General features: G+C 35.0%; 6 protein-coding genes and 1 pseudogene across 12 annotated transcripts; 4 read left to right on the top strand and 3 right to left on the bottom strand.

Annotated features, from left to right (window-relative positions):
* The first annotated feature begins 281 nt into the window (after positions 1-281).
* On the top strand, positions 282-6,478 carry NEK4 (NIMA-related kinase 4). Of its 6 annotated transcripts, XM_089721549.1 has the most exons (16): positions 282-461; positions 1,152-1,313; positions 1,506-1,650; positions 1,769-1,835; positions 2,204-2,269; positions 2,551-2,597; positions 2,689-2,734; positions 3,198-3,278; positions 3,385-3,427; positions 3,557-3,606; positions 3,695-3,776; positions 3,869-3,918; positions 4,058-4,131; positions 4,343-4,394; positions 4,755-5,204; positions 5,609-6,478. In XM_089721549.1, the coding sequence occupies exons 3-16, from the start codon at positions 1,565-1,567 to the stop codon at positions 6,251-6,253; spliced, it is 1,839 nt and encodes a 612-aa protein (XP_089577675.1). In that variant the 5' UTR covers positions 282-461; positions 1,152-1,313; positions 1,506-1,564; the 3' UTR covers positions 6,254-6,478. The 6 variants fall into 6 exon arrangements, with proteins under 6 accessions (XP_089577675.1, XP_089577672.1, XP_089577676.1 ...); XM_089721546.1 differs by lacking the exon at positions 1,152-1,313; XM_089721550.1 differs by lacking the exons at positions 282-461; positions 1,152-1,313 and adding an exon at positions 620-778 and having other exon boundaries at positions 4,346-4,394.
* A 309-nt stretch (positions 6,479-6,787) lies between these two features.
* Positions 6,788-9,157, top strand: LOC149496455 (2-oxoglutarate (2OG) and Fe(II)-dependent oxygenase superfamily protein). The gene is made up of 2 exons (XM_089721551.1): positions 6,788-7,189; positions 7,844-9,157. The coding sequence occupies exons 1-2, from the start codon at positions 6,893-6,895 to the stop codon at positions 8,954-8,956; spliced, it is 1,410 nt and encodes a 469-aa protein (XP_089577677.1). The 5' UTR covers positions 6,788-6,892; the 3' UTR covers positions 8,957-9,157.
* Positions 9,158-11,281: 2,124 nt separating this feature from the next.
* Positions 11,282-14,606, top strand: FKD1 (FORKED 1). Its single transcript, XM_089721553.1, has 7 exons — positions 11,282-11,712; positions 11,890-12,003; positions 13,068-13,500; positions 13,588-13,815; positions 13,893-13,942; positions 14,030-14,087; positions 14,238-14,606. Exons 1-7 carry the CDS (start codon positions 11,374-11,376, stop codon positions 14,450-14,452), a joined length of 1,437 nt encoding a protein of 478 aa, XP_089577679.1. The 5' UTR covers positions 11,282-11,373; the 3' UTR covers positions 14,453-14,606.
* Positions 14,597-16,021, bottom strand: LOC149496453 (protein LIFEGUARD 2-like; annotated as a pseudogene). Its single transcript, XR_016320878.1, has 5 exons — positions 16,018-16,021; positions 15,418-15,698; positions 15,220-15,333; positions 14,964-15,121; positions 14,597-14,875 (listed from the first exon to the last, which is right to left on the bottom strand). The product of XR_016320878.1 is annotated as a protein LIFEGUARD 2-like (transcript).
* Positions 15,675-17,399, bottom strand: LOC149496452 (protein LIFEGUARD 4-like). The gene is made up of 5 exons (XM_089721346.1): positions 17,380-17,399; positions 16,883-17,130; positions 16,671-16,781; positions 16,400-16,557; positions 15,675-16,315 (listed from the first exon to the last, which is right to left on the bottom strand). The coding sequence occupies exons 1-5, from the start codon at positions 17,397-17,399 to the stop codon at positions 16,109-16,111; spliced, it is 744 nt and encodes a 247-aa protein (XP_089577472.1). The 3' UTR covers positions 15,675-16,108.
* A 168-nt stretch (positions 17,400-17,567) lies between these two features.
* Positions 17,568-19,826, bottom strand: LOC149496451 (protein LIFEGUARD 2-like). The gene is made up of 4 exons (XM_089721554.1): positions 19,290-19,826; positions 19,087-19,200; positions 18,065-18,222; positions 17,568-17,941 (listed from the first exon to the last, which is right to left on the bottom strand). Exons 1-4 carry the CDS (start codon positions 19,537-19,539, stop codon positions 17,735-17,737), a joined length of 729 nt encoding a protein of 242 aa, XP_089577680.1. The 5' UTR covers positions 19,540-19,826; the 3' UTR covers positions 17,568-17,734.
* Positions 19,827-23,386: 3,560 nt separating this feature from the next.
* LOC149496450 (chlorophyllase-1-like) lies at positions 23,387-24,707 on the top strand. The gene is made up of 2 exons (XM_089722170.1): positions 23,387-23,746; positions 23,824-24,707. The coding sequence occupies exons 1-2, from the start codon at positions 23,417-23,419 to the stop codon at positions 24,553-24,555; spliced, it is 1,062 nt and encodes a 353-aa protein (XP_089578296.1). The 5' UTR covers positions 23,387-23,416; the 3' UTR covers positions 24,556-24,707.
* The last annotated feature ends 788 nt before the right edge of the window (positions 24,708-25,495 follow it).

Raw genomic sequence — 25,495 nt, 5'->3', positions numbered from 1 at the left:
CCAAAGGATTCGGCTCAGTTTGACAAGCTTTTGCAGTAATGAAGCGACGCCGTTCTAGTTTTCTAAGTTGAGCACACTTGGCAAAACATGTACCTTGCCACAGAGAAGCACTAGGCACCTGCTTCCACCCGTGCACTGGTTGCAACTTCAGTCGCTTTCTCTCACACATTTCGAATTTTTAAATTCTTCACTTCTACTTTTCCTTTCTTTTCAATTCTTTTGCCGCTCTCTCTCTCTCTCTCTCTCTAAATATATGAAAAATAATAATTAATAAAGTAATACAAAATATTATTTAATTAGGTAAACTTGTCTTTTCCTTCTTACTATTCCATTTAAGTCCCATGCTCACAGTCGCTGCAAATTTAAATTTTAGGATCGTCTTTGATTACCAATTTCTACTTCACAACCTTTTCTTGGAGCCGCCGACTCTAAATTCTACAATATTTCCAATAAAATTTTAGGTACTTTCTTTGGTTCTTTACATTTCTTTACTTACTGCTCTTTCCCCTTCTATTTCCCCATAAAAATTCCCTTTTTCCTTTTCTTTTGCATAATTTCTTGAGTTAGGTTCCTTGTCTTTTCGACTTTTCGAATTATTGTTTCACTTTACCTTATTCTTTATTTTTTAAATTATTTTTTTAAGGTTTACATTCGGTTTCTTGAATAGTTCCCTTGTTATTATATCAATTATTAAGGTGGTTGATTGTTTTTTGTGTTCCCATGTGAAGTTCGAGTGCGGGATATCATTGCCACAATGTTTAGTGAATCTTTCATGAAAGTAATACTTAGGTTCTTAGTTAATTGGGATGAACATTTTTTTTTTTTTTTTTTGAATTTCACTTGTAGTTTGATGGAGTTTTTATATATGTGCAATTTTTTCTTCTTAAGCTAAACCCTTATAGGATATTTTCTTCTTGAACTTTTGAGTTTTGAAGGGTTGGTACTTGGTGTGTTTGAGAATTAATTAGTCATTTATGTCTTGCATCTTAGGTTTTGGTTGGAGAATTTGCTTCTTAGCTGTTTAGTCATCCATTCTGATTGTGAAGCCATGTTTCTCTTTGTTTTGTTTGTTCAAGAAATATTTGTTGTGTATTTTCATTCTGTGGTTTATCTTGAAGGGTTTATTTCTTTTTATTTTTTTAAATTTGTAGCAAAGCTTGGTTCCAGTTGATGAATCTCCTCAGTTGTAAATGTGACTCGAAACGTTGGACAGATTAATCTGCAGAAGTGCACAGAAAAACTTATATATATACATGTTTGATGGGCATGTGTATATTTTATAGGATGTTATAAGGAGATATTCCCTTGCATTTGTGAGCTCTATGTGCCATTTCTTGTAGAATTTACAATCTCATGTGCTTGATTTATGAGCTCTATGGATATCCTTTTCTAGTATGTCAGGCATTGTGCCGTGTTTATGTTCCATATCTACTTCTTTTATCTTCCTTCTTTTTCTGAGGGGGCACCATCCCTGAACCTAATTTTCTTTTCCTTATGCTTGGTAGGCCAGAGGCTAAAATTCTTTTGAAGGCTAAGCAGACAGGTAACGGGGTTTATAGAACTAATGGAGCAGTACGAAATTCTAGAGCAGATAGGGAAAGGTTCCTTTGGTTCGGCTCTTCTTGTAAGGCATAAACATGAAAAGAAAAAGTGAGCTCACTTCCAAGATTTCATTTGTATCTGTTGCGTCTGTGCACTTGCTTTGTCTGTGTTTTGGCTATTGAATCATTGATCTTTAATAATTATTATATATATAAATATATTTTAGGTATGTCATGAAAAAAATCCGTTTGGCTCGCCAGACTGATAGAGCCCGCAGGTCTGCCCATCAGGAGGTCAGTGTATTTAACTTTATCTTTATTTAGAATATGATTGACACTGGATCATTGTTCTTTTGGAATAAACACAACGGTTGACAAGTAGGCATTGGAAATGGCAAAATGCTTAATGCTCTTTAATTGTTCAACTTGCTTGTTGGCTACTTTTTGAACTTTTCTTCAGCAAATACCAAAACACGATTCTTCGTTCTAGCTGTGGTCCTTATATTTCGGTAATTTGAGAATTAATGATTTTGTGTTTTTGAAAAATTTGTTCTTAATTCTTCCAGTTGATCCATAATTTGATGTACAAACGACAGCCTATTTCTACCTGAGATGTAATGTTTACAATTTAAATTGATCTTTTTTTTTTTTTATCTCTGCAGATGGATCTTATCTCAAAAATAAGAAATCCATTCATTGTGGAGTACAAGGATTCATGGGTAGAAAAGGTGGGTATATGAACTAATGTGAAGCTGCATTGCTTGAATTGTCTTTATGTCATTGACCAATGCCTTTTCCTTTTTTACTTGATTTATGTTTTGTGGTCAATGGCCCATGGTCATAATTTAATAATTAATTCTTGTTTCGCATTTGCATAAATTGCTAAACTTCTATTTAATCCAATCAAATATTTGTTTATTTATCTGATCCTCCGTAGTCCTTTCATTTTTGTTGAGGAATTTGTATGCCGTATAGTTGTGCAATTGACAATTTGCATATTCATCTTCAGGGCTGCTATGTGTGCATTATCATAGGTTACTGTGAATGCGGAGACATGTGAGTTTTGGTTCCTACTCATCTCTCATGAAATGTCTGAGCCTCTGCTGGTCCATGACTGTTGTATGCTGTCTTCGTTACCTTTGTGCAGGGCAGAAGCTATAAAAAAGGCTAATGGTGTTCATTTTCCTGAGGAGGTAGTTACCTTCGGGACACTTTTACTTTTTCAATTAATTCTTTCACCAAAAAAAAAAAAAAAAAAAAAGAAAAATAAAAGGAAAAACAAATTTATATCCAGTTTGCTGTTTAGAAATTGGCACATGTGATAAAATTCAAAATAATATGAAAATAGTGAAGATAGGATTAAAGAAAGAACAAGAAGAAGCTTAAAGCAGTTCGGCTGTAGAGAGCCTACATCAACAGATAGAAAAGTTTTTTCATTCACTTGTGTATATTTACATCATACATAAGAACCCATATTTATAATTGGAGAATAATACACATATGTATATTTAATCATAAATCATTCCTTATTTTGAGCATTGACTAACACATTATTTTGTCAATCAATTATATATTTTGCTCCTACTAATAAGGTTCTCTAAAATCAAGTACTTTGACTCATTTATATTTTGCTCTTGACTGTAAAATAACATGCAGAAACTTTGCAAATGGCTTGTTCAACTGCTAATGGCGCTAGATTACTTGCATGCGAACCATGTACTTCATCGTGATGTCAAAGTAAGTGGCACTTTTTCTTCGGGCACCTATTACAAACGTCCACTAATTTTTGTGTCCAAAATCTCATAAATTATTTTCCACTAATGATGCTACCAAATTGCTTCAGTGTTCAAATATATTTTTGACGAAAAATCAAGATATACGTCTAGGTAAGTAATTTTCCTATTATAAATGTCATTACTGAGTGGCTAAATTTTTTATACAGCACAAACCCATTGGTTTCTAGTATTTGTACTTCTAATTAATGGAAACTGCTCTCTTACTAATGTTGGTTGCAGGTGATTTTGGTCTTGCTAAAATGTTGACTTCTGATGACCTAGCTTCTTCCGTGAGTATTTTGTCTACTAATATTGGCCTTGTTTTTTCATTATCACATTCTTGATTTAGTAATCATGGTATTTATACTCTTAACACAGGTTGTGGGAACCCCTAGTTACATGTGCCCTGAGCTTCTTGCTGATATACCTTATGGTTCAAAGTCAGATATTTGGTCTTTGGGTGAGCTACTTTGTTCTTTGAATTATTACTTGTCTATGCCTGATAGTGGATGGCTTCTGTTCAGTTTATGTCTTACATAACATTCTTCTCAGGATGCTGCATGTATGAAATGGCAGCTCACAAACCAGCATTTAAAGCTTTTGTGAGTTTCTGATTTTTTTATTTTATTTATGCATATATTGCTTATTTTGCTACTTAAATTTAGCAATTCTTTTTCCTTGAATTTTCCTACATGTTCCACCTGCAGATCTTGATAGATTTCTTTGTTCTGTTCCACGCAGGATATGCAAGCACTGATTAACAAAATAAACAAGTCAATAGTCGCTCCTCTTCCTACTGTCTACTCTGGTGCATTGTAAGTCTACTTTCCTCTTCATAAATTTGCAATATCAAATTATGTGGATTTTTCACTTTTACATGTAGTAAAAACACCAAGAAAGTCTAAGGATCTAAAATTTATTCATTTTAATAATTTTTTTTTCTAGTAATCAATCAAAATCAGTATTTTTAACCATTATGATAATTATGGTTTGATAGTTCTGTTGATTTTTTTTTCAATATTTCAGCAGGAGCCTTATTAAAAGCATGCTGCGAAAGAATCCAGAGCTTAGACCAAGTGTATGTTCTCTTCTCCAACAAATATATTCCTAATCTGCTATTATTTCAAATTTGTTTTTGGGAGCCAAATATCAGTATTTCCTAATAAATATAGTCTATCTATAAGGGGGAGCCTTTTTCATTAATTGCCAAAAAATCTAGCCACTTTCTTTTCCACTTGAACTAAACTGGTATTCAGGTTTTCTAAAGTCTATGGAATTGTTAAGAAACCTGGATTGAAGGGTGTTCTCAGAAATATTTTTTTATGGACAATTACAAGTGCAAGGGCGAACCTTTTTATTGTGTTAGCTTGTAGACAGAGCATATGGAAAATTGGATATGCTTCAGGCTTTTAACTTCGTTTTGATGGATCTGTATCAGGCTGCAGAATTGCTCAGTCATCCACTTCTTCGACCTCATCTGCTCAAGATTCATCTAAAGTTGAACAGTCCAAGGCGGAACGTCCATTGGTCTGACTCTGACTTCATAAAGAATACTAGATTCATAGAGCCAGAAGCTGTTCCCAACTTTACTCTCAGAGAGAAACGGCGATCATTCAGCAATGATAGGGCCTTGAATCCTAGTATATCTGAAACTGAACAGGACTCTTCAGGGTCTTCACAAAGAGCAGAACAATTTCTAAGTTACTTGAATCAAAATTTCATAGAATCTATTGCTGCCCATGAAGAGATGGATAATAACAATGAAGTCTCCACAAAGTTTTCTACAGCTGCCAAAACCCCAAGATTGATGCCAGCTAAAGTTTCTGCTACTCCAAGAAGGCAGTCAACACCATCAAAGATATCCTACACTGCTTCAAAACGTGATTCGGTAAGTCTCTTAGAAGTGCAAAAGTCAATGGTACTCTGCTTTTATTAGCTTCTGAAATTTGATGAGCTCGAGCCTCAGACCTTATTTCTGAACCTTTTGGTTACTGAGGTCCATTTTGGTGACATACGGATTACTAAATTAATCGACTGTTATGTACACATAGCTGTACTCTTATGGGTTGTCCGATTGCTTATATTGACTATGATTTGTGATTTGGAATATTTTTAGTATTCATGCTTTCTACTATAGCCTAATCAGTTGAGTTATTCACAAACTCCAGCTATATCAGCCTTTCTCCTGTTTTGCTTCTCAGCCTCAGGCACACCCAATTATTCACAATATCTGACAGCTTTGAAGTGGTAGCGGTATGACTTACTGATTTTATGGCATGCTCATTTTTGCAGCTTCCTGTTTCATGTACTCCAACCAGCAAATCTTCTCATTCTATGCGCAGAGCATCTCTTCCATTCCCCATGAGAGCTGCAAACTTAGCTACCCCTTACAGAGCTGACGTTGGCCTTCTTCCTAGTGTAGAGTCTCCGGATGTTTCTGTCAATGCTCCAAGAATTGACAAGATTGCAGAATTCCCTTTGATTTCTTCTGAGGATCCTTTCATTCCCATCCGCAAAACATCATCAACTTCAGCACAATGCTCTTCTTCATCTCCAGGCAGTGCTGATCGCTCGATCACAAAGGACAAATGTACTATCCAGGTTCTGGAAAAAGCTGTTACCAAGCCAAATTTAACTGATTCCAGCCACGAGGTTGCACGAAGTGGAAGTGAATGCTCAGAGCATAATCCAACAACTGTGGTCTCAAGCCGTTCCTCTTTAGAGTCAAGACAGCGTAGGTTCGACACCTCATCGTTCCAACAGCGTGCAGAGGCATTAGAAGGATTGCTGGAGTTCAGTGCACGGCTCTTGCAACAGGAACGGTTTGAGGAGCTTGGGGTGCTGTTGAAGCCGTTTGGACCTGAGAAGGTTTCTCCTAGAGAGACTGCCATTTGGTTGGCAAAGAGCTTCAAAGAGACTGCTGTCCAGAGTAGCTAGTTTTCCCGCATGGTTGATGCAACTTGTACATGACATGTAGCTTTCATTTTCTAGGGGCAAATTAGGGCATGTCTTCACACTCGAAGACAATTAGAAGTGGTGTTACGGAGTGGGATTCATCTCCCTTTGGAATTATATTTGTGTTGAATTAATAATCCTTGATGTGAATAGAGTGTAACTTTGGTCAAAGGAAGTGCAATTAATTTGTTTCCGTGTTTTTAAAAATATACTATTTGTTCCTAAAACACTTAATAGAAAATATTCAAAAATGGAAATCGAAGAATTTTATAGCGTAATGGAAGTAAATTACAAGGAAATTTTAGTCTAGTTATATTTTTCAAAATTTAAGAATTTTTCCTATAAATTTTATAGCATATAAACATTTTCAATTCGCCAAATGGGCTTATTTTCCTCTATGAAAGCCCACGGAAGGGCAATAGCGCAACAAGCGCAAGGCCAAGGCCGTTCTTGTAAACTAAATGGATGCTGTATATTTCTAAACGGAATCAACTCAAATGACAGTTGACAGAGACAGACGAAGGAGAAGTTTTCCTCCCATGAGCGAGCGACAAGGAAAAGTTTCCCTCATTGTGAAACTTTGTTTTTAACATATTCCATTGCGTAAAACGATCAGTCGTAATGGATGAAATAGAAGTGTTAGAGCTGTACGAAATCCATTACTCTGATTTGCTGCTATTGTCTTCTTCATCTGCTTCACACAATCGTAAAAATGTCTCGTTATCACTACCAGAAGAAGAACTAGAAAGACTGAAAGCAATAAGGAAAGCTATCATTGAAAACTTAGGTCCCAAAGGTCCAGGTCTCCTTTCTATCATTGGTGTCCCCAGAGACGCTTCTCTTCTTCGCCGCAATCTCCTTCCTCTTGCTCGCAACTTAGCTCTTCTCGACCACGAGCGCCGCAAACGCGTTCTAAAGGTTTCTTCCCTTTTATTTTAAGTGATTTTAGTTCCTATTTTTCTTTGTTTAGGGAAATTGGTTTCCTCGGAACAGAAATATTGAATTGATCAGACCGTTTTTAGGACTTCTAACTTCTTATTGGTTTTCATTGGTACCAAGCCTTTGTGTGTAGTAGTTGAGTGTGGGTTTTGTTGATTGCAGGGTGTGGCTTGCTCTAAGAATGGGATTTTGTGTTCTGATGGAATCTTGTATACTTAATTCTCTGTGGGTTTTTTTTTTTTTTTTTTTTTTTTTTTTGGCATATAGCGCCATTAGAAAACAGAAATCGGAGTAGCGGGTACTGGAAGCAGTGTATGGTTAAGTATGGCTGGTTAATGGATGCGTTTTATCCTAGCAATAAGAACATATAATTTGGTCACGTTTATTGGTCCTTTTTGGCATTTATATGGAGGAGGGAGTTGTCCCACTTGAGCTAACCAGTAGAAAGTTGATTGTGAAGGTTAATTTTCAGTTTATCACATAGTTTGTAAAGCTCATCTCTTTTTATTTGCTGGTTTCATAGTCGTTATCTACCTGCTTAATCATCAGGTTATTACCATATTATGTAGCTGCTTACTTCATCTTTCAAATTTTAACTTCCTATTTTTGTTTCTTTGTTTTCATAATGGCCAGGAGCACACATTAGGGAGTGACGTTCCCCTGAAGAATCCTGATAGAAATGTGTCCTCTTTTGCAATGCAACTCAAATATGTAGATGCTATGGAATCTGCTTCTGGTAAACCAAGTCATGGCAGCTATGCACACTTCAATTCAGAACCAATGCATTTGCATGTTGATAAGGTAAAAGAATTTGAGGATGATGAATTTAAAAATCTTGCTGATGCCTTTAGAAAGTTGGGATATTTCATGATGGAGCTGGGGCTCCTTCTTGCTCAAATATGTGACGAGTTGCTCGGTGGCCAAGAGTTGGAACAAAGCTTATTAGAATCTGGCACTGCAAAAGGGCGCCTTATACATTATCATTCAATTCTAGATAACCATTTTATAAGAGAAACTGGTAAAAGGAAGGTATCCACCAAAAAACAGGCTAACTCCAGAAAGGATCAGGGAGACTTCATAAAAAGTGAGCAAAAACAATTACAAGGATCGAACTTGCTTACAGATGGAAATAAGGTTGTACCTTGTGGAAATCATACAGATCTATGGCAGCAGTGGCATTATGATTATGGTATCTTCACTGTTTTGACAGCACCTGTGTTTCTTCTGCCCCCGTGTTCATCGGAAAATATGGTGACAGATCAATATTCAATTTCCTGTGATCAAGAGTGTCCTTATCCAGATGGGCACTCATATTTGCAAATCTTTGATCCCAACAAGAACAATGTTCTCATGGTAAAGACTTCTCCAGAAAGTTTCATCATTCAGGTTGGAGAATCAGCTGATATTTTATCGAAAGGAAAGCTTCAGTCAACCCTTCATTGCGTATGCAGGCCAGTAAAACTGGAAAATGTAAGCCGAGAAACTTTTGTTGTGTTTTTGCAACCTGCATGGGGCAAAACCTTCTCTACCTCAGATTATCCTATGGAACACTCTGCATCAGTTGGTAATTTATCTAATGAAGGAAATGGCAACTTCAAGCATGGTTTTGATAACTTTGTTCAAGATATTCACAAGATTGTTCCACCACTTTCATCGCGGTTGAAGGATGGCATGACATTTGCGGAATTCTCTCGGGAAACTACTAAGCAGTACTATGGTGGCAGTGGTTTACAATCCAATAGATAGCTCCTTGGGTTTTTGTATGCTGCAGCAGAATGCAATTTTGCTAAGGCTTCTGCCAATATTTATTCTGAAACACATAGCTCAAAGTTTCTGTTTTTAGATTTATCTTGTTTTACATGTTCAGATCCATTTATATAATCTTCTCTCTGTATTTGCGTTACTGTCAAGACCTAACGAATAAAGATAGGATGATGATTAGATCAATTGATTTCCTGAAGCACATTTGGCTTTTGCATTCTCCCTTCTATTTGCAGCTTCTAAATCTAGTTTGAATATTTAATTTCTTGGCCCTATCATGATTAGTAAGAGTAATGGTTAAGTCATTTTGGTTGAAAGACCATCTCGGTCCAGTTAAATTTAGTGAGGCTATGTTAGGTGCTTTGCTCTTCCGAGTTCCATAATAATGTTAAAATTGAACTAGTTGAGCAACTCCAGTCTATGAGAAACAGCATGATAGCATCTAAAACATTAAGTCATTGGTTTTATGATGACCACTAAGTATGCTTTCAACCAAACTCAAGGTCAACCTCTCTGTGGTCTATCGACATGCAAACTGATAACTTAGCAACCAACAATGGGTGGATTGGTTCCTTTGATACTAGTTTCACATACCGTATTCAGAATTAATATCAAACTAATCTTTGTGCAGACTATTAGTTACATGGCTTAGTAGCTGAGAATTTTATTGTTTAGCTTGTGCAGGGTGTGTTCGAATTATAAATTATTGGCCATGCACAAGAAAATCATAGGAGTCGGATCTGATTTCTTGATCGCTATGGCGCTGTTAAAAGAAAACCAAGAAATGCTAATGGGAGAGATCTATGCCGTGCTATATAATTTTATCCTTTTAAGAGACTGCCAAAGATGGCACTAGGGCACTTTCTTTTTGTTTTCTGTAAATTCCTACTCCCCCATTGTCCCCTTGGTTAGAAATTAGAATGGAGACTTCATGTTGACAAAAGGTCAAAAGTCAAGACAAGGCGGCTCTTTATAGGAGCCTAGTAAAGGAAAGGAGTATTATAAATGTTTCTTGGTTTTCATGCCATTCTTTTTCTCTCGACTTGGAATTTTCACATCTTAATAGTCTAGCATACAAAAGAGTATTGAATGTTTAAATAAATAAATGAATGTGCAGATTTGAAACCCAACGGTGATCAAAAGTTAGTAGAGAGACCGTATTACCATCGTTGAAAGTGGCAGAAAGAATAAAGGCCATCTCTTTAGCCAGCGGTGACCATACAAAGAACCAGAAAGTATTTTATAAAAAGAGAAAGCTGCTTATCTTCTCTCCCTCTCTCTCTCTCTCGTTGTGATTTGGACTTATGATCAGAAACAAAAAAAGGGTGTGCATGAGATGCCTTTGCCCTCTGTAATAAGGGGAAGGCAAAGAGAGATAAAAGACAAAGTTGATGACGTAGCAAGGCACGCGCATTTTAGCATAAGTCTCTCTTGAGGGAGCAGCTTTGTGTCCAAAACTGTATAGGCAAAATGGTTCAGCTCTTCAGCCAGATTTGTTTGGACCTCCAAGCCTGTCGGCCTTGGACGTTGCCAACACCTATCACAGTTAAGCAACATCATCACTTTGGTCACCATCCAACCCTCTTTCACAACTGTAGAGAGTGGACTGAGTACCCTTCTCAGAAGTTGAACTGTTTTCAATTTTTAACCACTAACCAATGTCTATTAATACGTGACTAATCATGGTTAATAAACATATAAGCATATACTGAAGTGAAGTGACACTTACAAACCTCCCCTAATAAACCCATCCATCCTTATCATAGACACAATAATGCTCAAAGAGCCAGTAAAATCTACTTACCGTATTAAGACCGTGTTCGGCAACAGTTTTTTAAATAGTTTTTAACATTTATATACTCTATTAAAGCTGTGCTATAACAGTTTTAACATTTTTTAATGTTCGGTAATATAGTATTTGAATAGTCTGTTAAAGGTTAAGGTAGTATTATAAAAAGTTAATTCATATAACGTTTAATTTTTAATATTTTATAAAAATCTACTCAAATAGTTAACGATTAAATACTTCTACAATAATTAATAAATATCAAAGAAGTTAATTTAGTTTTGTGGGAGGGACCATAAGCTTTGTCCAATCATGAGAGGCCTACCTGGCTCAAAAAGTGGGCAAATCCAATAATGGGAGCCATGTGGCAAAACTTGGGTACATATGACCACATGCTAATCTAAACTAGACCAAACTTTGTTTAGTGTTGACCAGTCCTTAACCATAAAGCATGAACAAATAACGTACAAAAAGGAGTAGACGAGCCCAATCGTACTGGATACCCCTGTAATTTATGGGTATAAAGCGACCCGAAACCCCCTACCGTTCTTTAAATCTTTACTAAAAATTTCAAAGTTGAAATCCAACTCTTCCCTTCTTGCTTTCATCCCCGCCCATGGAAGAAATACCGTTAATAATACCTCGCAGGCTAGAGCACAGCTCTACTGCCTGTTCTATGCAGCTCCCAGAAAGCCCAAAAGTGCCAATGGAGTTCTTGTCAAGGTCATGGAGTGTTTCGGCTCTTGAAGTCTCTAAAGCTCTTTCTTGCATGGCTTCTAACAAGTCTACTGCTAGTAGCTCTACTTGCACCACTTCTTCTATACTTGAAGATGTCTCTGCTGAGACTGAGGAAATTATTGTTCCTAATACTATCAATTCTTCTTCTTCAAATCAATTCTCTTTTGCTTCTTCTGCTACTTCTCAACTAGTTCTTGAACGTATTATGTCACAGTCAGTAAGTGCAAAACATGTCTGAAAATATTTCATCTTCCAACTTCTTGCATTACGAGTGCCACTATTGGTTAATGTGAAAATATATTAAACATATTTTATCAACTCCTAAACTCCTCTACTGCAAGGCAGATACTGGTCTTTTTACATTTCTTTTTTATGGTCTAATTTGCATTTGCAGGAAGTGTCACCATTGACATCAGGAAGGCTTTCTCACAGCAGTGGTCCTTTGAACTTGGCAGAATCGGACAGCCCTCCAATCTCACCTTCTGAAGAGTTTAATGATATTGTTAAGGTATATTATTTTTCTTTTTTCTTTTTTCTTTTTGGTTATTAACTACATTTTATATTTTAAAACCCTTTTAACTATGATTATATATCTATATAATTTTTTGTTGGGCATAGAAGACAGTAGATCAAATGTCGCTACAGCTTTTTCTGTTTCTTTTCTTTTTATTAAGGCCAAGAATTGGCATTACCTCTGATTCTAGTCGATCTTTGTGCTCTATTGCTTTACTATATAGAATTAAATGTTGCAGAAAATACAGAGTGATGCTTTTGTATTCTTCCAATAAAACCTTTATCCATCTCTCCTAAAATCTTTTTGAGATGTCTTGTCTACTAAGTTTGGCGGTCTTCATTCTTCACTGCCCAATACAAAAGTAGAGTAAAATCCAGAAGAGAAAAGGAAAAAGCTGTTACTTGAGCTCAGCTGTGGCACAATAACAGCAATCACCTTGATTTTCTTGCTCTACCCTAGTTTTAACTGTAGCTATCCCATTAAATTACATTACTTTGGATACCTATTAGTCTACATTAAAAATTAGTCCATATGCATATAACACAAATAATCGAACTGAACCCCTTCAACACCAATTCAGTTGTATTAGAGTCGTGTCGAAGACTAAAAAAATCTTAAAGGGGTTGTGAAATTTTTCCATGTAGAAAGATGGGTTTTTGGTGAAAGGACTGTCGGAGTTAATGAGTGAAGTAAGCAGCACAAGTATTGAGCTAGAAACAGCGTTTTCATGTCTTACAAGTAATTTTGGTTGCCTTGCTCAGATGGAGCAAACTTTGGCCTTTATTAGACCCTGCCAAATTTACCCTGCTTCACTTGAAATAATAACAGCATGGGACTCGCTTTCATTCATGATTTTGCGTGCAAAGGTTGCATTTTGTGACCAAGGCAACCTCGTCTTTATGACCCCATGTTCTTTCCATCAATTACCATTTTTACACTACCAATAATCTAGTATAGAAGGAATGAATAGTGTCAAGCTGTCTAAAACTGTTAAAGATTTCAACTTTATTACAAACTCATTGGTTAATGAATGAATCGTCATTATTTTGTCCATGCAGTATTTCCATTCACAGAACACGATAAACCCCCTATTCAATGGAGGTCGTGCCAGCGCCGGCAATGGTGGTGGTACAGCTGCTGGTGGAACAAAGACAGTTGGAAGGTGGTTGAAGGATAGGAAAGAGAGGAAGAAAGAAGAAAGCAGAACGCACAATGCGCAGCTCCATGCAGCCGTTTCAGTAGCCGCGGTTGCTGCTGCTATAGCTGCTATAGCAGCAGCCACGGCTTCTTCTTCAGCCTCAGGAAGAAATGAGCAGCTAGCCAAGACTGATATGGCTGTGGCATCTGCAGCAACACTGGTGGCTGCACAATGTGTAGAAGCTGCTGAGGCTATGGGGGCTGAGCGTGACCATCTTGCATCAGTAGTGAGCTCTGCTGTTAATGTTCGTTCACATGATGATATCACCACTCTTACAGCAGCCGCAGCTACGGGTAACGACTAGTATGCAAATATTAGTTGTAATATGTCAATTCTTAATTAAGATTCAATTTAATGGTGAAATTTTCCTTAATATGCAGCTCTTCGCGGGGCAGCAACGTTGAAGGCAAGAGCATTGAAAGATGTTCTGAATGTAGCAGCAGCGATACCAACAGAGAGAGGTATCGGAATTTGTGGTGCTGCAACTAATAATGGCCATCATACACGAAGCTACAGCGGCGAGCTTGTCTATGGAGAGAACTTTCTTGGTGCCTGTAACCTAGAGTTTCTTGCAAGAGGCAGTGAGCTTCTCAAACGGACGCGCAAAGGTATCATTTTCTTTACCTTTTCTTGTCAATAACAAACATCTGCTCACATTTATCCAATCCCATCTTGGCTTTTGCAGGTGATCTACACTGGAAAATTGTCTCTGTGTACATTCACCGATCCGGACAGGTGAGGATTTTATTTCAATTTTTTTTTAACTTTTTCCCTATTTGAAGCATTTCGAGTTTTTTAATGATCTTTAATTATTGTTTGCAGGTGATGCTGAAGATGAAAAGTAAACATGTTGTAGGGACCATTACTAAAAAGAAAAAAAGTGAGTTATTATTAGCTAATTAAGCATTAAACACCAAAATGAGGTCCTAATTCTGCTAAAGAAAAAGAACATTCAAGAATGAGCTTAGCCTCCATTTCCACAGCTACTGTAAAATGTTCAATAATATTATCTACATTATGTGAACTGCAGATGTGGTATTAGAGGTGTGCAGGAACATGCCGGCATGGCCAGGAAGACACTTGTTCGATGGTGGAGACCAGCGACGATACTTTGGGCTGAAAACAGCGACAAGAGGGATTGTAGAGTTCGAGTGCGAGAACAAGAGAGAACATGATATTTGGACTAACGGCGTTGCCAAGCTGCTCTCAACTGTCTCCCAAAGGAAGAAGAAACTTTATAGCTAAGCAGATGTATGCAATTCAGAACAAGTTATTAGTTAGTTCTTGTGAGTAATACCAACTGTAGAAGTGAACAACAAGATCATATCTGAATTTCTTAGGCTTGCTTTCTTAATGTTATAATTAAGATTAATAAATTTCAGATCTTTAAGTCTCCAAAGCTAAATAGCACAAAAGGAATAGAAACAGAAGGCTTAATAACGATACTAATACCTCCTTTAGCTATCATTCCTGGGCACTGAAAAGAGTTAGCAGAGAGAAGACGAGATTGATAATATCCAAATACAAAGAAACTGCAGCCCAAACGTGCTCGTCCCAAGCATAACATTTAATCAGGTTGTCTGTGTCATATATGATGTATCCACAAAATAAGATTGACCCCAAGAACCTATACATCATTACAGAGATTTTTCCTAAAGGAAAGAAAATCTGTATTTTTATGAAGGGAAAAAAGTCATAGTACAGTAACTACCTTTATCCAAACACAGAAATGTTTGAAAGATGAATATTTTAATACCTGAACAAGAGCAAATAACATAAGAACAATAAAGGCACAAAACAAGAAAGGTCCAAGAAAGCTGAAATCATGGCCTCTCCTTGCTGCCCAGAATGTGTAAAGTGTGAGACTCACCACAGCTATAGCTGTTAGAGTCACAGATTCAAAAACAACTCTCCCTGTCAACAAATGAAATCAAAATAATACAAATTACATAAATTTAGGTGTCCAAAAAAATAATAAAAGAAAAAGAAAACTTGGGATTATGTATTAATACCAATGGTAAATGCACACGTGAGTCCATCTAAAAATCCGAGAGCAACAGTAAACACACCAAGAAGAACATAATTTACAGGACGCAGCCGATAATAGTAGTACAGTGGGCCCAGAACTGCATTGATGATTTTGCAACTGTGAACAAAAACCTCGTAAATAAACTAAAAACCACATAGATACATATAAAAAATTGCAGTACCAATGAAAGGGATAATGATGATGACTATGTAGAGAGCCAACCCAGCCTTTGTATGCACGAGAAAATCATTGACAGGATGGACAAATTAACAGTAGCTGCAACTACAACCGTTACAAGCAATTGTATGGATATAATCGAATAAATTTTACGAATGAAGAACCGCAGTTCTATACTATCGAATAAACTTTGCGAATGAAGAACCGCAGTTCTATACTTTCTAACACCAGTGGAATTGGTTTTGGAATGTGCCTTCCTGTCTCTGCGTCTCTCTTCTGATATGGCTTAGGCCACATAATTAATTACTTGAGTTTATTGCTTTGATTGATGATTGGAGTTTAATGAAGAAAATGGGTAGCTATGTTTGTCTGTTGTCCCTTGTTTAGCCATTTAGGAAATGAATACAAAGCAGAGTTCGGATGTGAAGCATTAAATTTTCCTTTCAAGCATTAACTTGTCCTCATTCTTTTCTGGGAAAGTCACCTTTGTGTCTGACAATTATATGTCTGCTTGTTACAGAAACATTGATGTAACTAACAAAACAAGAATTCAATAATCCATTGTTTAGATTGTTCGATATTTACAGTTTCGATTTCAATGAACCCATATCAAGTTTTAAAGGTTTAAATATGATAGATTTCAAATTATTTGAGGTAGTTATACATATGTGATCAGCAAGGTTTCATATATTTTATTAGAAATCAGTAGCTTTGAAGATAGTGAGTAAGAGGAAGAGATTGATGATGTTTACATATAAAGAAACTGCAACCCAAATGCATTTATCATAAGAATAACTCCTTATAATTAGGCTGTCAGTGACATACACCATGTAGCCACAGAAGGTGAATGAACCAAACCATCCATACATGATCACAAAAACTCTACCCAATGGAAACAGAATCTGCAACCAGAAACAGTATGAATAAATAAATATTCTCTAATAACCAGATAGTCAAATGAATTACTCAAAGTCACAAATACTTACCTGTATTAAAGCCAACATCACAACCAAAATGGTACCACCAAGCATGAATGGCCCCAGAAAGTCAAAGACATGGCCTTTGTTCGCTGCCCAGAATGTGCAGAGTGTAAGATTCAGTACCATTGTGGCAGTCAAAATTGCACATTCAAGAATAACCTTGCCTGTCACCAAATCAAATTATTTCAATTCGTTCTTGGTGATTTTATTAAGTTCATCACTCTCCGATTAGTACATAAAGAAATAGAGAATGCTTAAGAATTTCGGCATATATTACCACTAGCAACTGCACAAGTCAATCCAACAAAAAACGCAAGAGCAGTAGTCAATAATCCAAGCAAAAGGAAATCGGCACCCGAATGGTGATTGTACAGCAGACATAATATTGCTGCATTGATTCATTTCTTAGATCAATATCAAAAGCTATATAAAACTCTTGGTTAAACCATAATAATAGTAATTGTTCTTATTATTATCTAAAAAAAATACAACTCCCTGTGATTGCTGTTAAGCTGATGACGAAGTAGAAAGGTAGTGCAGCAGCAGTGCTCTCAATAAAATACGCCAACGGTCGAATTGAAACGACAAATGTGGCTGCGCCTAAAACGGTAAGCAGAGTTTGAAAGGCTGTAATCAAATAGACTTTGAAAATGAATTCCTTCTGGAAGTCGGGAATTTCCAACACTTCTGGATGCTCCCCTGCCTCCACAGCTTTACACTCGTCAGAGTGAAGCTGCCTACACTTTCAAAGATTGTATATCTCGGTGCTGTGCTGGGAATTTCAATGAAATTCCCGATTTGGATTTCAAATCTCAGCTTCACTGATTACCAAATTTATTGGCCATCTCCAGGTCCACTCTACACCTATAGAAATCTCATTTCACATTCCTCTTGAGAATTGAAGCACCAATGCACTTTGACTTTAGGAAGAGGGTTATGGCTCAACATCAATATAACTAGGAGCTACAGGTAGGCTGTATAATTACCTCTTCGATGTCAATGTCATAAAGCTCAAGGAGATTGAATAGTTTATTCCTCGGAAAAGAAAACTCATTTGAGGTGAACAAGTTCATTCATCGTCTCAATCCACAAAATCCAACAGTTGGGAATCAAGTTCTAATATCACAAGAATAACCAATCAAATATCATAAGAATGATTCAGGGAAACAACAACTGGATGACAAGATTTGCTAAGATTATCTATTATTTACCAGGATTAACAGAATTTCTCATAATCTCAACATTTGCCCACTAAACTTACAAATGATAAAGATTTACATATTGCCAACAATTTCTTTTGATCCAGTAGCAGAAAAGACAAAATAAAATTGAACAATTGTATTAGCTCTCAGCAGCCCTAAAAATAGTAAGCAACGAGAGGAAAAGATTAATGATGTCCAGATAGAGAGCCACTGCAGCCCAGATATATTCATCGTAGGAGTAGCGCTTGATTAGGTTATCAGTGTCATATATAATGTACCCACAGAATATGATTGAAGCCAAACATCCATAGATCATGACAGAGATTCTGCCCAATGGAAAGAGAATCTGCAGCCAGCAACAAGAATAGAACAACAAACCAACCATTAGAAACTCCAAGTCAAAGGAGACCAGAAAAAACAAAAAAAAAAAATTCACCACTCATAGACAAGAGTGAAGGATAATTTATACCTGAATGAAAGCAAACACCATAAGAACAATTATGGCACCAAACAAAAAGGGGCCAAGAAAGTTGAAATCATGGCCTCTCCTTGCAGCCCAAAATGTGTATAAAGTAAGACTCAGAACTACTACAGTAGTCAAAATAACTGATTCCAGAATAACCTTCCCTGTTGATTCCAATACAAAAATCTTGTTAGCAAAATTAACAGACAATAAAACATAATGACTTGGTAATATCCTTTTGCAGTATAGTTTTGCATTTTGCCTCAAGAGCAATACACTTATATTGTTAAATGTAGCATTCTTAATAAAAATAATATGCAGGTTAAGCACACTAGGAGCTCTGGACCCTTGCCACAGACTAGTACATATTGAATGTGGAAGAAGATTGTGAGATAACAGCAGGAAATTGCAATTATTTGTGGAACTTTCTCAATCCTGGAATATCCAAGGAAAGGCACAGTCTTCTAATTGCTACTGTCCCAGAAACACCAAGGGTTCATGACCATAGGTTGATTATTACATTTAGGCTCCACATATACTTGACTTAGATCGATCAAAAGGCTAAACAACATCCTAGTCCATTTTCAAACTCGTTCATAGGGCAATCCTACGACTGAATGTTTTTGTTGAAAAACAAACGAAAAAAGGAAGGGAATTGTCTGTGTAAAGCCTGTGATTTGGTCACCTGCCTACTAGTAACGAAAAAAAGTTTGGGCCTTGCCTACTTGATCACTTCAGAAATTTGGACAATATCGAGGGAACAATTTTGTATGTTTGAAAATCATTGTGGCATTCATAATGCATATTTGAAAATCACAATTTTAAATGTTCGTTCCATAATAAAGCAAATAACAATTAACAAAAATGAAGTAGAACAATAAGTATCCGCAAAGGGAGATCCTTCGTATCCTGATCTTTGGCCTAGGCCTATGTCCACTTTTCCAAACCTGTCTCCACCTTTTGCAGTACTAATTAAATTCAACCAGAAACAGAAAGAAATCCAATGAACAACAGAAAGGAAAACTCACCACTGGTAAAAGCACAAGTTAATCCAACGGCAAACGATAGACAAATGGTAAAAATTCCAAGAAGAAAGTAATTCACCGGATGCTTCTGGTGGTAGTAGTATAAAGGGCATAAAACTGCATCACCAATTCAATTGCCAAACCAAATTAGTTTCCAAAAATCCAGAGCAATAAAAAAACACATAAAACTAAAAGCGAACTCGTACCGATGAAGGGCATTATAATGAGAACTATGTAGAGTGCGAGTCCGGCACCAGTACTAACAAAGAAATGCGCAATCGGATGATAAGAAACCACGACGGCTGCCACCGCAATAGTCGCCAACAATTGGAAGCAAATGATCGAATAGACTTTCCTTATGAAGGCCCACCGGAGCTGCGGGCTCTCAAGCATCATCGGATACAGAGGTCTCGCTCCGGCCTCCACGTCACTCTTGCGGTACGGCTGGGCCCACATCTTGCTTACTTGTCAAGAAATTCTGAAGAGAAGCTCGACGGTTTTTGGTGATATGCTCTTGATTGGATTACAAGAAAGTGAAGTTTCAGTTAGGTTCTTTGATTTTAGGTGGAAGAATGAGATGGAATTCGCAGAAAGGGTTGATAAGAAGAGCGGTTTCGGCGAGTGAGAAAGATCAAGATACGTCGCGTGATATGTCGACCTGTGTGGAAGCGCCGTTAAGTAAAATGTGGAAGATTCAGTAGACGGTTAATGGATATGTTAAGTTGCTAACAAACAAAACGTGTAAGAGTTTAGAACTGAGTCTAGATTATTCGGGGCCTTCTTTTACGTAGCTGTTAAGTCAATTGGGTTTTAATTTTAGCGAGTGAGGTTTTTTATTAACAATCTAATAATAGTAGACTATGCTTTTTCGTATATAGAAAATTTCTTAAACAATAATCAAATTACACATAAATACTATTGTACGGTACATAATACAGTATATTTGATCCCAATTTATTTATACGACATACTTACAAATGTACATGGTTGTACAAAAACTCCTGCATTGCATTATTCTACTTTCTGAATGGAGCATGTAATGTCTAGCTCTAGAAAAATCCTACACTTTCATTTTATTTTATTCTATAGCACTAGAAAACACGTGTACGTAGAGCAAGAGAACACGCAAAAAGGTGAATTTTTCTTTTTATTTAGAATAAAATGGGGATTTTTGGTTTGTCGTTTTGTGAAATGGGCATCTTCTTTCTTCCGAATAAAAAAAGATTATTGCTTTATTAAGACCTAACTAGATTTTGCCATTTTTGTCTAGAATAATTAAATGGTTAGAACTTAGCATCAATCCTCTGAGTGACTCTCCTTTTTTAACAAGTTCGTTATCCAAAAAGCTTCTCTCATCGCAGTCAAAGTTTTGGGTTTCTGCTAAACCCAGAATTAGCCATGGACAAATAAGCCGTTGGGCTTACTTGGAAAAGGCTGAAAACCTGAGTCTGGTCTCGGTTGGCCTTAAAAAAAAGTTCAGAGCTTAGTACATATTTGGATAATGGGAGTCCCAAATGTCTAGCCCACTACTCTTTGTTATTGTCAATGACTTTTTTTTTTTTTTTTTTCTCAGCACATGATTAATTTTATTGAATTAAATTATTATAAATTTCATGTAGAAATTCTTAATGTAAATTATTTACTATGAGTTAGAATTATATTATTTTAATATTTCAAGTTATTTTAGAATTATCATATTAACTGTTTAGTTATAATTTCATCTTTTATTGAATTTTAATGATTTTCTTATAAAAATGAATTGTATAAATAAAATAATAAATTTTTTTACTAATGTCTGCTCGCACTAGTCAGTCGCAACCACCAATCTTTCTTGTTAAATATAGAAAAAAAAAATTATAGTTGTCATATTTTACAAATTATAATACATTTTCAAGCAAAGATAATGTTGGAGTGGACATAAAAATTTGTTTATTTATCTCTAGTACTGACTTATTTCTGGTTGGCCATGATTCATGAACGTGTGTTCACACTATCTTTGTCACTTGGAGGCTTAGAAACACATTATTTCCTTTTGATTCAATGAATTGGTTCCCCGTCGATGTCATTTCATTTCTGATAATTAACACCGACGACAAGGAAACAGATTTATTAATTTCTTGTGATTCGTAATCGATATGGAATCTTTTGTCCCCTTGTTTGATAAATCATAACGGCATGATAATTCAATGCTAAAAGACGTGGAAATTGATATAATTTACTATTCTTTTTGTTTGACATGCATTTGCACGTTGCACGTTAATTATACTTATTGAATACTTATTTTTTTATCTATACTAAAGTATAAATTTTCTTTAGTTTAAAATAAATACTATAGTTAATTTGTATTACATTTTATCATACAATTATTTATAATATTATTTTTTTATGTACTTAATTTTATTTTTATGTAACGAAGTGGTCTTACAATAAAGTTCAACCTAATCTGTAGACCTAATCCTTTAATCTCTAATTTATAAATGCAGATTTTAAAATCCTAATAGATGCCCAAATATAAAATCAAGCTACCATTCAATCTCCAATCCATACCCTGAGCCTCAAATTAATATCTATATACAATTATAATAAAAAATAATAATAAATTAATTTTTACTGTTAGGTAAAAGAAAAGAAACGAGAGGGTGATTTGAATTAATAGTGAAAATCACTTTGGCTACGGTAGCAGTATTATTTACCCGATATATTAGAGAAAGGAATATATGCATATACATACAAATTTTTGAAACCCCAAAAGTAACCTAAACAGAACTACATAATTCTAGTTTTTTTCCGGTTTCCTAAATATTATTTTCTTTTAAATCAAACAGATTTAAGATATAAAAAGAAAAAATATCAAGAAAATTAAAAATGTTTAATTATCAATAGACTATCTATTTATTGCAAGGGATATAAATCTCTTAGTAAATTAAAATGATAATAATTACAAATTATTTAGTAACGAAAAAGAAAATAAAAAATTATTATTAAAAATAAAACTTTCAAAATTCACTTAACAAAAAAAATATTTCAATATATATAGATATATAAATATATCAATAAAATGTTATATATATTTTTTAAATTAAAATTTTCAACTATTTATGAGATTAATTATATAAATTTTATTTAAAAATTTACCTTTTAAAAAACATATTCAATCAAATCTTACAAACATAAAAGAAAAAATATTAATAAAAATAATATACTTTTTTCGTTTTTTTATCTCTCCTAAATAAAACATTATGTATTCTATTTGAAATTTTTTTTTTAAAAAATACAGCTGATCAAATTATACAAACACAAAGAAAAAAATATTAATAAAAGAATATATTTTCTTATATATATCATAAAAGAATTAAATATTTAATAAATAAAATATAAAAATATTTTCAAATATCTCATTGCCATATATATTTATTAAAAAATAAATTTAGTAAAGATAAAATTTTAAATTTTAAATGCTTAAGTATCTATATGCATTTATTTAAAAAATAGTTTTTTTAATTTATTAAGAGGCTTAATAGGCCGAAATAGCACTATGGCCTACACAATAAGGAATAACCCTCCACTCACCAAATTGGTAAAATTAAACACTTATGATCGAGAGGATTCAAAATTGAGACCTCTTGTTCCTCACATAAGTGAAAAGACTATTAGACCGTACGTGACTCACTTAAGTTACTAAAGCTAAAGATACAGCAAAGATGTATCATAATGATATTGTATTGTACTTTTCGTAAATTAATAAGTTACTAAAGCTGCTAAAGTAAAAAGGAAAATGTTTCCTTCCAAAGAAAAAGAAAAAGAAAAAAAGAGATGGGAAAGTGATAAAAAAGACAGTATTTTGATTTTTTCTGGGATGTTGATTGAAATGCCTCTTTTCATCTTTTTATTTGGTGGTCTCACAATTCATATTTCACATCTTCTGTAAAGTTTTTAGGATTAAAAGTTCATAAATGGAAAAGAATTATTTACATTTAATATCAAAATTGAATTAATTCTTTTTTCCACGCAACTTAATATTCATAACAATTTGTGAATAGAATGAATCACGCCATCAATGTAAAAAAAAAAAAAAAAAAGTGCAACACGAGTACAATTATTGCGATTGACTTTATCCTCAAACCTTAAAATTTTATATAAAAATAATAATAATTATGTTTTTTCTTCATTATATAGAATAATTGCATTTTTCCTGTAATTTTCTTTAAGCATTTCATCATTGAATTGGCTGTTTGTAAATTACATCCTAAATTAAGTATGCATTAATAACATTTTCCAACTCTATAAGAAGGGGGAGATCTAGGTTATACTTTCTCACAAGTAACACTGTATCATGAACATGGCAAAACTACTCATAACTCTGTTTGCATTACTTCTAACTTCTTCTCTTTCTGAAACTAAACCAGTACTAAAGGAAGCTAATCATAAACCTTTTAATTCTCTTGACCAGGAAACAATCAGTGTTTTTGAACCAGGAACGTTGTCCACAGTATTAGATAATGTTCAATCTTCACCTCCTAAACCCTTATTAATTGCTAGACCAACTGTAGCTGGCACCTACCCAGTTCTTATATTTCTCCATGGCACATGCCTTGAGAACTATTTCTACTCTGATATCCTCCAGCATATCGCTTCTCATGGATATATTGTGGTCGCTCCTCAGGTATATCTCCATTTTTCCATGTCTATCTATATTTTGCTTAATATTACTGAAGTTGGATTATATCGAATTCCTTGCAGTTATATTCTTGCTTAAGGTGGTTAATTAACATATTACCGATAAGCGGACCGGACGAGCTTAACTTTGCAGCGGAAGTGGCAAACTGGTTGATTTCAGGCTTAGAAAATGTTCTACCTGAAAATATTACAGGAGACATAAACAAGCTTGCTATTGCAGGCCATAGTAGAGGTGGAAAGATGGCATTTGCTCTAGCCCTTGGATATGCTAAAACACCATTAACTGTAACCATATCAGCATTAATAGGTCTAGACCCGGTTGAAGGGACTGAAAATATGGTCGTTGATCCAAAAGTTCTCACTTACATACCTAACTCTTTTAATTTATCGGTTCCAGTGGCTGTGATCGGTTCTGGGTTAGGTAACGAGTCAAGTTGCTGGTTGATTTGTCCTGCTTGTGCTCCAAATGGAATGAACCATGTAGAGTATTACAGTGAGTGCAAAAATCCTGTTAGCCATTTTGTAACTACAGATTACGGTCACATGGATGTGATAGATGATGGGCTAAAAGATAAATTATTGGGGATTATGGCAAATGTAATGTGCAAGAACAGTAAAGACAGTAGGGATCCGATGAGGAGAACAGTTGGTGGCATTTTTGTTGCTTTTTTGAAGGCTTATCTGTTTGGAGAGAGTGGAGATTATATGACCATTTTGCAAGATCCTTCTGTTGCTCCTGTTACGCTTGATCCTGTCCAGTTCAAGATGCAACACCAAAACCATGCTCAAGTGTAATAACAAGCCTATTAAATAAGACACATCATTCACTGAATCATAATAAATTTCCTGTAATGATGTGAGGATTGAAGAATTGGCCCTTAATTGCCTCGTGTTAACTCTATTATAATTCTATTATGATGAAACCTTATTATAAGTCTATTATGCAATTTTAATTCTTTCTTTTTTTTTTTAATCTATTTTTGTTACTCATTTCCATTCTAACAATTTAAATTCATTATCTTATAGTTAATTTCTCAATCCTAGATAAAATACAGCCTAAATGATATTTTATGGTCAAGTTATACATCAAAATATTGTCGGCATTTATATTTTTTTAGTTAATTGAGTATTTGATATTTAATTATATTAAATGTCAAATGCTTAATTATATAAATGGACTCTTTTAGATAAATGGTAGGGATACCAAAACTATGAGCAGAGCAGATCTGATCTGATATCTACTACAATACATACCGAAGTTAGAACTCTCTCTCAATAGTGTTGTTGAATTCGGTAAGGATTTTGGGCCAACGGCTTGTCTAAGTAGTGGATTGGGCTTTTTTTGGGTTAAACATTGAAAAGTACTAGAATGGGCCTAATAGGTTCTAGGCATGTAGTCTAATTTGAGGAGTCAATTGTCTCCTAACAGGTAATTGGTCCACCCACATTATTATTCTGTTGAACAATATATTCACAAATCAGGACGTTTGAAATCAATTTAATACCAATCTAATTAAAAATCTACTTGGGTATTAACTCTTTAATTATTAGAATTTCCTAATTATTATTCTCTTCACTAATTACTAATTAGTTATCAGTTTTTGTTAGTTACTGTGTATAGCTTCTTCTTCCGTCTTAAATAACGAATATCTTTAAGTTTGGAAAGTTCAAATGAATTGTTTGGAGGAATAGACAGCAAAGATGATGTGTAATTCCTTGAAAGACCGAGGAAAAG

Source organism: Jatropha curcas, chromosome 5, assembly GCF_041381405.1.
Source record: "Jatropha curcas cultivar XTBG-Jc1 chromosome 5, XTBG_Jcur_1.0, whole genome shotgun sequence".
In the NCBI taxonomy this organism is placed as follows: Eukaryota; Viridiplantae; Streptophyta; class Magnoliopsida; order Malpighiales; family Euphorbiaceae; genus Jatropha; species Jatropha curcas.
This window is presented reverse-complemented; position numbering and strand designations above follow the sequence as displayed.

Excerpts from the sequence above, each read along its gene's own strand:
- NEK4 (XM_089721546.1), top strand. The coding sequence starts at position 1,565 with ATGGAGCAGTACGAAATTCTAGAGCAGATAGGGAAAGGTTCCTTTGGT. Across the intron at positions 3,428-3,556 it reads AAATCAAGATATACGTCTAG|GTGATTTTGGTCTTGCTAAA; the intron begins GTAAGTAATTTT and ends TGTTGGTTGCAG. Across the intron at positions 3,607-3,694 it reads CTGATGACCTAGCTTCTTCC|GTTGTGGGAACCCCTAGTTA; the intron begins GTGAGTATTTTG and ends CTCTTAACACAG.
- LOC149496455 (XM_089721551.1), top strand. The coding sequence starts at position 6,893 with ATGGATGAAATAGAAGTGTTAGAGCTGTACGAAATCCATTACTCTGAT. Across the intron at positions 7,190-7,843 it reads GCCGCAAACGCGTTCTAAAG|GAGCACACATTAGGGAGTGA; the intron begins GTTTCTTCCCTT and ends CATAATGGCCAG.
- FKD1 (XM_089721553.1), top strand. The coding sequence starts at position 11,374 with ATGGAAGAAATACCGTTAATAATACCTCGCAGGCTAGAGCACAGCTCT. Across the intron at positions 13,501-13,587 it reads TACAGCAGCCGCAGCTACGG|CTCTTCGCGGGGCAGCAACG; the intron begins GTAACGACTAGT and ends CTTAATATGCAG. Across the intron at positions 13,816-13,892 it reads TCTCAAACGGACGCGCAAAG|GTGATCTACACTGGAAAATT; the intron begins GTATCATTTTCT and ends TGGCTTTTGCAG.
- LOC149496452 (XM_089721346.1), bottom strand. The coding sequence starts at position 17,399 with ATGACATTGACATCGAAGAG. Across the intron at positions 17,131-17,379 it reads ATGACATTGACATCGAAGAG|GCAGCTTCACTCTGACGAGT; the intron begins GTAATTATACAG and ends TTGAAAGTGTAG. Across the intron at positions 16,316-16,399 it reads TGATGTTGGCTTTAATACAG|ATTCTGTTTCCATTGGGTAG; the intron begins GTAAGTATTTGT and ends TTCTGGTTGCAG.
- LOC149496451 (XM_089721554.1), bottom strand. The coding sequence starts at position 19,539 with ATGTGGGCCCAGCCGTACCGCAAGAGTGACGTGGAGGCCGGAGCGAGA. Across the intron at positions 18,223-19,086 it reads AACTTGTGCTTTTACCAGTG|GGAAGGTTATTCTGGAATCA; the intron begins GTGAGTTTTCCT and ends TGGAATCAACAG. Across the intron at positions 17,942-18,064 it reads TGGTGTTTGCTTTCATTCAG|ATTCTCTTTCCATTGGGCAG; the intron begins GTATAAATTATC and ends TGCTGGCTGCAG.
- LOC149496450 (XM_089722170.1), top strand. The coding sequence starts at position 23,417 with ATGAACATGGCAAAACTACTCATAACTCTGTTTGCATTACTTCTAACT. Across the intron at positions 23,747-23,823 it reads ATATTGTGGTCGCTCCTCAG|TTATATTCTTGCTTAAGGTG; the intron begins GTATATCTCCAT and ends AATTCCTTGCAG.